The 12,500-nt window shown below is 38.6% G+C and overlaps 1 protein-coding gene across 2 annotated transcripts in view; it reads left to right on the top strand.

Moving 5' to 3' along the window:
* LOC113652513 (collagen and calcium-binding EGF domain-containing protein 1-like) overlaps positions 1-12,500 on the top strand; it is a 54,829-nt gene that overhangs the window by 35,069 nt on the left and 7,260 nt on the right. Inside the window, exon 2 of one of the 2 annotated variants that reach the window (XM_047822747.1) lies at positions 3,227-3,307. The exons of the other annotated variant lie outside the window; for it this stretch is intronic. Within the exon in view, the coding sequence (XP_047678703.1) occupies positions 3,227-3,307 (81 nt within the window). The remainder of the gene's footprint in view (positions 1-3,226; positions 3,308-12,500) is intronic. 2 annotated transcript variants of the gene reach the window in all.

Genomic DNA, 12,500 nt, shown 5'->3' with positions numbered 1-12,500 from the left:
AAGCTAGTAGTTGTCTTTATGTTTGGTCCATGGCATGATTTTTATGTCTTAAGGATTATGTTTGTTGGATGAATCAGAAGGACACGTATAAAACATTTAGGGATGATGAAAAGCCTGATATGATAATATCCCAAAAATCATATGATATTTGGGATAATATCGTGATAAGTACTAATAAACGATATACAGAGCAAGAATGTAAAGCTTCTTTAGAGACATGTTATGTGTAAGGACAGTTGTTTAGAATTTGATTTATGAATTTTGAGACATTTTTTGGTTAAAAAATAATAAATAAATAAATAATAATAATAATAATTATTATTATTATTATTTTATATATATATATATATACACACACACACACACACACACACACACACACACACACACACACACACACACACACACACAGAGTTTAATTCTCTGTACAGTATATCATGAAATATTGGTTGAGTGTCAGTTCATTGGAAGGCAGTTCATCTCAGGGCACTCACACACACACACACACACACACACACACACACACACACACACACACACACACACACACACACACACACACACACACACACTAATGTACACACACATATACATTCATGCATACATACATGCATACATACATTCACACTTAAAGCCAATTTATCAGAGCCTTTCAACCAATGGCATGGATTTGGAAGTTGAAAACTGACAAGCTGGAGGTTATGACACACCTGAAGAACATGCAAAAATCCATACAGACAACAACTTGTGATCAGGATCAAAGACTAGGTTTGTGAAATATCTGATATAGAAATGAAATCTATCATCAATCTTATTTAGTGGAACCCTTAAAGTTTCTTTGTACTTTTTCCCTCTCTTAAACAGCTGTTCAAACCTCTTAATTGTCCAATAAAAAATCCCTGAAGAACATTTTTGTTTAAATGTTTTCTTTCAGATCTCACTTAGAAAACTTCTTGCCAAGGTCCCTAAAACCCCAAAATAGGATTAAAGTGGGTATAAGACAGTTAAATCAGTTATAAGCACCTTCCTCTCTCTTTCTTTGCTCTAATCCTCATCAGTGCCTTATCCTGAGCAGTGGCATGAGAAAAGCCTGGAGATTTTGGTGTGATTAAACTCTGACACTAGATAGATTAGTGTTATGAACTGCTTATTGGGAACCTTTCAAGGTACAGTAATAAGGAAAAAGAAATGAATTAACTTTATTTGGCATGTGCACATTATTATTTGTATTTATTTATTTATTTATTTATTTGTTTGTTTGTTTGTTTATTAGATTTTTTTATTAATCTCTTGTTCCTTAAAAACTTTATTATTTACTTATTTAATTTATTTACTTATTTATCTACATTTCTAAATTTCTAAACATTTCCATAGTAACAAAATGTGTGTGTGGTAGTAGATATGGTGAAGTGTTTATTTATCATGATAACTGGAGAAAAGAAGAAAAGTATAGTGTGGTTATTTTTTAATGAATTTTGCTTTTGAAATACTTTTTTTTAATTGTTGTGGTTTAAGACAAATAAAACACTTAGGCATGTTCCGTTATTGGATGCATGATCCACAGCAGGGGGCTGTGATGTAGTTTGACTACTATACAGTGTTGTGTAATCTGCCTGTACAACCTCCTCATTCATCATCATTACAGTATTTGGCTTTACAATGCTGATCTATCACAGAGAGCTAAAGCATGGACATGACTCTTTGGATTCATCTTTAGATGTTTTATTGTGAGTTGTGATCATGCTAAACAGTCTCAGATGGTCCAGATGAGACTTTCTGAGAGTTTGGATGAATCACAGCAGTGACACGATCCAACAAATCAATGCGGTATGAATGAATAACTACTTTTTACAGAAATTGAAACCAAAAACTTTCACAACATACTGTATCAGATGGTTTTGCTGTGCTCTTTAACCTCACAAATCCTTCCCTGTATCGCTGCTATTAGCTTTGAAGTACAGACCTGGCAGCTCGAACCGATTCAGTCTCTCAACAGCCTGTAATCTGTACAGCAGTCCAAAACGCAAAGAAATCAAGATTAGTGTGTGGAATTTATCTGACATCTCTCTCTGTCTCTCTCTCTCTCTCTCTCTCTCTCTCTCTCTCTCTCTCTCTCTCTCTCTCTCTCTCTCTCTCTCTCTCTCTCTCTCTCTGTCTGTCTGTCTGTCTGTCTGTCTCTCTCTCTCTGTCATCTGTCTGTCTGTCTGTCTGTCTTTCTCTCACTCTGTCATCTGTCTCTCTGACTGTCTGTCTCTCTCTCTCTCTGTCATCTTTCTCTCTGTCTGTCTGTCTGTCTGTCTGTCTGTCTGTCTCTCTGTCTATCTCTCTGTCTGTCTGTTTGTCTGCCTGTCTGTCTGTCTCTGTCATCTTTCTCTCTGTCTGTCTCTCTGTCTGTCTCGCTGTCTATCTCTCTGTCTGTCTGTCTGTCTGTCTGCCTGTCTGTCTGTCTCTGTCATCTTTCTCTCTGTCGGTCTCTCTGTCTGTCTGTCTGTCTGTCAATCTGCCTCTCTCTCTCTCTCTCTCTCTCTCTCTCTCTGCTGTCTGTCTGTCTGTCTGTCTGTCTGTCTCTCTCTCTCTCTTTCTCTCTGCTGTCTGTCTGTCTGTCTCTCTCTCTCTCTCTCTCTCTCTCTCTCTTTCTCTCTGTCGTCTGTCTGTCTCTCTCTCTCTCTCTCTCTCTCTTTCTCTCTGCTGTCTGTCTGTCTGTCTGTCTCTCTCTCTCTCTCTCTCTTTCTCTCTGCTGTCTGTCTGTCTGTCTGTCTCTCTCTCTCTCTCTCTCTCTCTCTTTCTCTCTGTCGTCTGTCTGTCTCTCTCTCTCTCTCTCTCTCTCTCTCTTTCGTCTCTCACTCTTTCGTCTCTCTCTCTCTCTCTCTCTCTCTCTCTCTCTCTCTCTCTCTCTCTCTCTCTCTCTCTCTCTCTCTCTCTGGCCAGAAAGTGTTGATTGTATCTAATAGCAGCTCTGTTAGATTTATATTTTAATGGTGAAGTTTTTTTGTAAGAAGACAGACATTTAACATATATAGACAGAGCCTCCAGTGCCAGCTTTTTAAATGTCACATGAAATAACAAGATTAGCACTAATGAGGGAGATATTATTTATTGCTATTCTAACACAAAGTAACTAGAAAAGGATAAAACATCTAACATCTAACATTTACAATATAGCACATATGGCCTGTAGTGAATATAGATCATAACTCTGTGTTTTAATGATGTGTTTGTGTTACAGAGAAGAATGTCCTGAAAATAAGATTGTGACAGTGGAGTACCTGTGTATCAGAGCAGGAGGAGAGAGAGGCACATGCCTCAGGTAAGACCTCATCTTAATGGTTTTACCTCAAACACAGTTAGTTAGAAGTAATAAAAAAAAGTGAGTAAAAAAATAGAAATCTGGATGCTTATACAGAGTTAATGAGTTGTTAAAGGTGTTCAAGCTATGGTTTGGTGAAAGATTACTTACTTATTAATGCTGCAATAGACTAAAGGTAATAACTTGAAAAAAACATTCCAACTCAGAAACGTTGCCAGAGTTCAGCAAGTGAGGTCAATTCAACATGGCTGCTTGCGATAAGCAACAATTAATGTAACATTTCTAACATGTATATATAAATACGTGCTTAAGATCACTCAAAATCTAAAACACTAACTCTACAGTTTGCTGTTTTGAGGAAGTTAAATATTCAACAGTTAGCTGATTAGCATATTGCTAACAAAATGACATCATTTAGAACACCGATATCCGAGTCATAGGTAAGACCTTACCTCACCTTCCCTTACCTTCCCTTACCTTCCCTTCCCTTACCTTACCTTACCTTTAACTCACTTTACTTTACTTTACCTTACTTTACTTTACCTTAAGGGACCGGAAAGGACGGACGTTAATTTACTTTAATTTACTTTACATTAAACCTTAAATTAACGTTACGTTTTACCTTACGTAGCTTTTAGCTTACTTTACTTTATTTTAATTTACTTTACCTTACCTTACTTTACCTTATCTTACTTTACTTTACTTTACCTTACTTTACTTTACCTTACTTTACCTTATCTTACTTTACATTACTTTACCTTTCCTTATATCTTATATCTTATTTCCTTATATATTAGACCTTTAACACTAACTAAGCTAATGTCATAAAACTTTGCTCGTCTCTGTAGTGTTGCTTTAGTTATATGAGCTATATGAGTTAAGAAAATATGGCACAGAGAAGCACAAGTCTGTCCATAAAAGTGTAGAACTGTTTACAAGCTACTTGATAAGCTACAAGTTACATAATGCCTATATAAGTCATATATAACTTTTTTTTTTTACCAATGACAAGTTTTTAATGGCATAAGGTTGAGTAATTTGCATACTTTCTGGTTTTCTGGGCTGAGTTTTAGCTTTAATTTAAAATGGTATATAGTTTTATGTCAGTTCCCATTAAAGGCTTGTGTAGCATATGTTGGTGTCATGTAGCACCATAAAAACCAGCACTAGTGTTAAACAGTGATGATGTTGATGGATAAATTATATCCTGCTTTTAAGCATACAGTACATGACTGCATCGAAGTCGACTTAAACGGACCGTTGATAATTCCAGCAGCAGATGCTTATCTGTGAGAAATCCCATTTCAGAGTCAAGAGCAAAAGCAGACACCTTAAAGCCACAACCTCATTTACTTCTCTCATGCCATCAAACCTTCATCTCTGCTTCAGTCCAAGTGCTACATTAGTGAGTATTGAGCAGATATGTAGGAGTCTGGCTGTGAGAAGGATCTGTTTACTGTCAGGGTTAACTCCAACATGGGCTGGGTATCGTTTAATCCAATTGACCTCTATGGATTCAGAGGGACTGCAGTAAGGGGCTTTTTAGGGGTCCAAGCACTGGTAACTGGAAACCTCTTCTTCTTCTTCTTCTTCTTCTTCTTCTTCTTCTTCTTCTTCTTCTTCTTCTTCTTCTTCTTCTTCTAATTAGCGTTGCCTCAAACTCAGCAGTTTGACAGAGTGATGTTTAAACTCTGGCAGTGTTTGTACGCAGCAATATCTTCCAGAAACCTCACAGAAGAGCAAATAAAGCAACCAGATCTGTGAAAGAAAATAGAGTCGACGAGTCTATTTGGGCCATCTGTCTTTCTGTGGTTAAATATATATAGCAGCACTGAAAGGACTGATGAGCTGTTCAATTTACACTCTGATGAAGGCGAACAGATTCAAGTTAAATACACAATTTCTTTACTCGGTAATCCTGCTGGCTTGTTCAATGTTTTGTTAAAGATACAGACCTGTTGAATTCGAACCGTTATTTACACATTTGCCTGAATATGGAATACCAGGAGACATCATTGTAAATTAATACATTTTTAAATGTATAAAAGGGCAGGTATACTGTATAATGGTTTGAGACAAGCTAAACCTTCAACAAAGTGTAATTAATGAGAATGCTTACCAAAAGTCTGCTCTATTACTATAATAAGAAAATTTCCTAAAAATTATGATGATTTAGTGTGTGATTATTATTTATTATTTTAGTTGCACATGGTATTTGAACAGGGGTATTAGTTGTTACAATTTTGACCACACACCTCTGGAGTTAAGGATGGATTCCCACCTCCTCCCTGTGTGTGTGTGTGTGTGTGTGTGTGTGTGTGTGTGTGTGTGTGTGTGTGTGTGTGTGTGTGTGTGTGTGTGTGTGTGTGTGTGTGCACCCGCTTTCCTCTGGGTTCTTTGGTTTCCTCCAGCAGTCCAAAGACAAATGTTGGAGGCTGACTGTTATGTCTAAGTGTCTAAGTTCTCTGTACGCTTTGAATGGGTGTGTGTGTGTGTGTGTGTGTGTGTGTGTGTGTGTGTGTTGATTGGTTGCTATTTTTTGTGTTTTTTTTTTTTTTAAAGAATGTTTAAACTGTGTTTCTTCTTTTGTAGCTTTAGTAGTTAGTTATTCGCACGCTTACATGGCAGTACTTCAGGAATACTGACTTTGAAATGTGATTAGCATACTATAGCTTCTGCTAGAACAAGCTGACAAGCTACTGTATATTATAGCTAAATATTAAGCTACACTCTTTAAAATCCCAGTCTTAAAATCATGTACCCTTTTAATTCATCCTGTCGTATATTACTTGTAATTCTTGTAAGTCTGTCTATCGCTGTGTTATCTTTGTACGAGTAATCCTCTTACGTCCTGAGTCCTGAGCCAGGTATTTTAATGCATCATTCATCACAGCATGGCCTCAGACTGCGCCTGTCTCTTTGCCATACACTCGTGTCTTACAGTTTCATCCTCATCCAAAAAGCATTGACTCCAGATGACAGATATGTACACAAACGGATCGTTTGCACAGAATGAATGATGTTTAATCCAAGTAGAAATAAGAGAAATTTTTTATTCAGTCAGTAATGTGGTTCTTTGTGCTGGAGAGAGAGTGTGAGTGAAAAAGGACAGAGGTTTTTACAGCCAGTTTTATTCACAGAAGACATTTGGTGGATCATAAGATTAGGGATGATTTATGTCTTAAGCCTGTGAGAGCTAAATAGTAAATTGTGTATCATTAATGCTGTGAGGAGATGAAACACAGGCTTAGTAAGTGTGTGTGTGTGCGTGCGTGTGTGTGTGCGTGTGTGTGTGTGTGTGTGTGTGTGTGTGTGTGTGTGTGTGTGTGTGTGTGTGTGTGTGTGTGTGTGTGTGTGTCTAAGAAAGAAACAGAGAGAGGGAGGAGGGTGTGAAGGTCGGAAGGTGGTGGTTTGGTGTCAAAGCTTTGGGGATTTATAGCTTGACAGGCTTCAGATTGCAATCTGTGATCATACAGTTTTGGTATGGTATAAATTGGGGAGAAGGAAGAACCCAATCTCTCTCTCTCTCTCTCTCTCTCTCTCTCTCTCTCTCTCTCTCTCTCTCTCTCTCTCTCTCTCTCTCTCTACCTCTCCCTCTCTGAAAATTTGTCTCTGAAAATAAAATGCGGTTAATTGTTGATATCCCTTATAAAAGTAAACTGAAAAAATCAAATAGAAATTTTAGTACGTGAAAAGTTCAGACTTCCAACTGTAAAATCAGTCGTCATCAGGTCAAGTAGTCATCCTCATACATCGTACATCCTCATACATCCTCAGTAGTCAGTGTGTAACAAATTCTGACCAACAAACTTTACACTAACAACCAAAATCGTTCTGTCTGCATCTGAAAATACAACGAGTTGATGCCTACAGTACAATGCATTAGAAGGCTGAGAAGATATCAGATGTCTTCCAACTTCACAGTTATTTCCACTGTCTGAAATATCATTAGGAAATGACACTTAAATGGACTGATGAAATAGAGAAACGTGAACAATCAGCAAAGGTGTTTTTTTGCACAAACAAGGAAACATTACGCAGTATATTGAAGAATGGAAGAAAATATTGAAGAACATTGTAACACAACCAGATGAGAAAATGAATAGATGCTGACGCTGATAAGAGGACAAACGATCTAAAACATTCCTGAAGCTCGATTGTGGACTACCTCACGAAATGTGAGCTGAAGCGTTTGGAATGAGCTTTACAGATCGTCGACTTGTCTATTGCTAAAAAGATGTGTGTTTATATCTTCAACATGTGCGTGTAAGATCACCCAGGAAAATCTCTGAATGCAACAAAGAAGACTACGACCCTCATTCTGCCAGCGGGGTATTAGTAAATCTCTCTCTCTCTCTCAGTCTGTCTGTCTGTCTGTCTGTCTTTCTGTCTCACTCTCTCTCATCATGCTGCAGACGTCCATGACAGCGTGTTTCCTGTGGAAAACTCCCCCTGAGTAATGCGTGATGTTTGATCCAGATGAAGTGAAGTTGCCCCTGGCAGGGGGAGGTTGTGTAAAACCAGGAGCCGCCTCTGTAAAGGGCTCCATACAGGAAATGGGAAGCAGAGAGAAGCTGCTAGCGGTCGCACCCTCTGACTTTTATGTAGGTTTATGGGGTGTCTCATGTCACAATGTGATCAGGGCTCCGTAACTGATATGGAGAGAATTAGGATGGTGAGAAGAAAGGATGGTGAGTGAAATGGAGATTTTCCAGCAAAGATGTGTCCGATTCTCCTGATCTCACTCACGACATTTAGGAACACCGTATTAACCCTTTTGGCCAGTACTCTGCTTTTCTCTACAGATAGTGGAGCTTAAAATACTTAGAAACTTTACAGTTACTTGGGACCAAAGTCAGGAAAATGTTGGGTGTGAAGGGATTCAGCAATAATCAGGAACAGATTTATGAAACCCTGAGGTCGATCATTTTTCCAGTCAAAGCATGTCTAATGTTTAATCTATAGTTTTATTATGTACTTTAATTATTTTGTTTGTCTGTTTTTTGTTACGTTTAATATTTTGGAGCATCCACGATACAAATACCTTCCTGTGATCGTTTACACCCATGAACAATCATGTGCAGTCTTATTTTAAGTTAATAAGACAAAAACTTACAGCTTGTTGTGTAACTAAACTTAACAGCAAAATGCAAAATCCACCGCCTTGAAGAACACGATAAACAGCTAAAATCTCTCACGACTCAAGCCACGATTAGCAAATCAGATAAAGGTGTAGTGTGGCTTTCTGCAAATATTTAAGAATTTGTAGACTCATATCCCCGAGATTTGTCATTTTTAAATAACTGGGTTGAACAGTTGATTAAATAATAACCAAAGTTTGAATTTTTTTTTTTTTAATTTATTTTATGTACATACAACTCTCTCACTCTGTCTCTGTCTCTGTCTCTGTCTCTGTCTCTCTCTCTCTCTCTCTCTCTCTCTCTCTCTCTCACACACACACACACACACACTCTCTCTCTCTCTCTCACACTCTCTCTCATGCTGCTAGCGAGCGCCTAGAGCGGGCAGTCTGGCGATCGCGAAAGAGAAATGAGGCTAGGTAGGGGCGCGCGCGTGCGCGCGCCGAGAGCGCGCGCGCGTAGCACACAAACAAACAACACACACACACACACGCGCTCGCGCAACGAGAGAGAGCGCGCGCGCGAGAGCTGAGCGAGCGCGAGAGAGAGAGAGAAAGAGTGTGAGAGGAGGGAGAGAGGGAGAAGAGAGAGAGGGGTCTCTCATTCTCTCTATCTATAAAACACACACACACACTCTCTCTCTCTCTCTCTCTCTCTCTCTCTCACTCTCTCACTCTCTCACACACACACACACGCACTCTCTCTCTCACACTCTCTATCTCTTTCTCTCTTTCTCTCTTTCTCTCTCTCTCTCTCTCTCTCTATCTCTCTCTCTCTCTCTAAAAGATCTTTATCGCTCTTTGTATCACTGGTGTGTGTGTGTGTGTGTGTGTGTGTGTGTGTGTGTGTGTGTGTGTGTGTGTGTGTGTGTGTGTGTGTGTGTGTGTGTGTGTGTGTGTGTGTGTGAACCCACCGTTCAGGTCCACAAGTCAAAAACTAAAGCTACTCGTATCTGAATATCACTTTTGCTAAACCGTATTAATTCCACTAGTCAGTGTATTTTTGTGTTTTTCTTCCTAACGTTGTAATTCTCACCAGATGTGTTGCCTTAGATCTTTAGAATTCCTACCAACAGAACAAACACCATTCTTTCTCTTCCAGTGGTTTAGAGCTTTTGTGCTTACACTGATACACTGAAGCTGCAGTTTAATAGTTTCATAAAGTGAAGGTCAATACTTATGCAAAGAACTACTCTATATGGCCAAAAGTTTCTGGACACCTAGTCAATTTCAGCCATATTGTGTTTGTTGAACATCGCATTCTTTGCTAACGTAATAAGCTCCACTCTTCTTTAAGGCTTTCCACTAGATGTTTAAGTGTGGTTTTGTGTTCATTCAGCTACAAGAGCATTTGTGAGATCAGACATTGAGGGCATCTGGGGTTTAGTCAGTGTTCCAGTTAATCCCAAAGGTGTTCAATTGTGTTAAGGCAGAATCAGGGCTCTGTTTAGGGCACTTGAGTTCTTCCATCTTCATCAACCTTGTCTTCATGGAGATGAACTTTTTAATGGAGTTAATGGACTTTTTGGACACAGACATCAAGCTGGTTTGTGTCTCTTAGTTCCAGTGATGGCAAACAACACCTATGGCTGTAATGGTCATATACAGTAATGTAAACTTGTGGACATATAATGTATATGGAGTGGTAGTAGTGACAGCGAGTAACTTCAAAAATCACAAATCTTTGGGTTTTCTTACAGCACATGGAGGATTTTCAGATCAGAATCACTGCTGTGATAATTACTGTTTAGTAATTATCTAAATTAGTTATTAACACTATTTCCTAGATGCCAAAACATTTAGTTTGTTCCTGTGGTGCTTAATATGGACCTCATATGAAAGCAGACCCTCAGGTCTTTAAGAATTTGTAGTGTTTCATCTGTATTTTTTCACATAAATGTTTGTATCTTCAAAGTAAATGGTGAAATCAAACCCATTTCTACTCCCTGAGATCAATTAGCTTGTGCTTTCTCTTTCCTGGTCCATGGGGAAAACTCCTGCTAACTCCACTCAGAGCAAAGTGCACTCTCTCCTCTTTCTTTGGTCTGCTGCTCTTTCTTTGATCCTAATCTCCTGATCCCTTCATCCATCCATCTCCATCTCTATCCAACTTGTGTGTGTTTTGATGGGGGTCACATTCCAGTGACAGCGGGACGGCAGGGTCGTAGCCTCCTCTTGCAGCCGTCAGTCAAGATCAGAGCTGATTTTGATTTGTTTTATTTACGCTCAAAGACGTATGCAAATCTTAACTACAAAAGCGATTTAATTTAATTCAATTCAATATAATGTATATTATAATTATGTATATTAAAATTATAATAATTATTATTATTATGTATAATGTATAGCGCTTTTAACTGTTCACATTGTCTCAAAGCAGCTTTATAGAAGTATATAAACAGAAAAAACATTTAAAGTTTAAGGTTTAAAATTAAGTTAATATGTATCTCTAACATTTATCCCTAATGATCGGGCCTGAGGTGACGGTGACCAGGAAAAATTCCCTGAGATGATTTGAGGAAGGAACCAGACTCAGAAGTGAACCTCATCCTCATTTATTGACACTGGACAGGAAATAATGTAAATGTAACTTCTACAACAGTTTATAGTTGAGTGGAATAAAGCAACCAAGAGCTCCCGAGGAACTAATGGGGCTCATAAAAAAACACATCTGATAAAATGTCATAAATGTAAATATAAATGTTGAGTTTTTCCAACAGTAGCTTCCGTCACCTCTGGCGTGTTTATTAAGAATGCAGATTTTTAACAGCTGTATTTGTGATAAGTGGTAAAGCTACAAAAATAAAACCCACAACCAAATAGAGACCCATTGGAGATAAGAACTGAGCCATGTTGAGCTCTTTCTGTGACTCCTGTCAGCATGCCTGGGTGATCTTAGCTATGTATAAAGGGTTACTGATTATTACACAACACAGTGTCTCAGTGTCTGAACCAAGCTCCAGCTGTTATTGCAAAATATAAGTCTTACACTGTAAGGACGGCTGATTGCTTACAGATTTTTGTGCAACCTTTTACAAACCGCACCATAAAAATGTAGATGTAAAATGAAGCTTTGAATAAACCTGCAACAATAAGTGCAATTTATTATGTCTACAACCTTTAAATTCACTCGTCCCGGAGCTTGAATTCAGCTGCTGCTTTTTTAACAAAGCTAAGCTAGAGTATAACGTGCTAAATCATGCTAAAGGCAACATTTCCCCACCAAACTAGCCATCGACTAAGAACTGTGATTCTGATGGTTCTGATGATATGCATTAGGGCCAAATTTGTTAACATGGTGGTCAATTCCTCTCAATATTTTCCCCTTTTAAAACAAAGAAGAAGAAAAACATTTGGAAAAGTTGAATAATGAGCTAATGAACCTGTGTGCTAGACTAGACAGCTAGCTAATTTAGCAAGGGTTAGAGAGACTTTCAGTTACATAGAGAGGGAAAGACAGACAGACGGATGGACAGACCTACGCCGAGTGTTTAAGTGGAAGTGTAGTAAATAGCTTTCTCTCTGGGCCATGGATCCTCTTTCTCATGGCTCCCATGAGGTTGACCCCTGGAAGTGAGCTGGCAAAATAAATAAACATAGTAGAGGGCTTCATACACACACGCACACACACACTCACATACACACGCACACACACAACACACACACACAACACACACACAGGAGCATCATTGTCCTTCACGGTGTCTCTCACACACAGTTTCCCTCTTGTCCGTGTGTGTTTGTAGGTCATTGACCTTTGGCTTTTATGGTTGAAAGATACATCTCTCTAGATCCTTACTCGGTTTCCGTGTCTATTGGCACCGGGCCGACATCTTTCGTAAAGAGAGTTTCAAAATCTCTGAACAATAAGACAGATCTGGTTCCATCAGGCTTCAGGAAAGATTCAACTTTTTTTCCCGTTGAACGCTTAATTCAGATTACCTTCATTTAGCCTATTCCGCAAATTGTTTTTAATTTTAAGAAAACTGCATTGCTTATTCTGTACTGTGTACTGCCTCAGCTATATATGGTTGAAATGACACTAAAAGCTTC

The sequence above is a fragment of the Tachysurus fulvidraco genome, chromosome 13, assembly GCF_022655615.1.
Source record: "Tachysurus fulvidraco isolate hzauxx_2018 chromosome 13, HZAU_PFXX_2.0, whole genome shotgun sequence".
NCBI lineage: Eukaryota > Metazoa > Chordata > Actinopteri > Siluriformes > Bagridae > Tachysurus > Tachysurus fulvidraco.
This window is presented reverse-complemented; position numbering and strand designations above follow the sequence as displayed.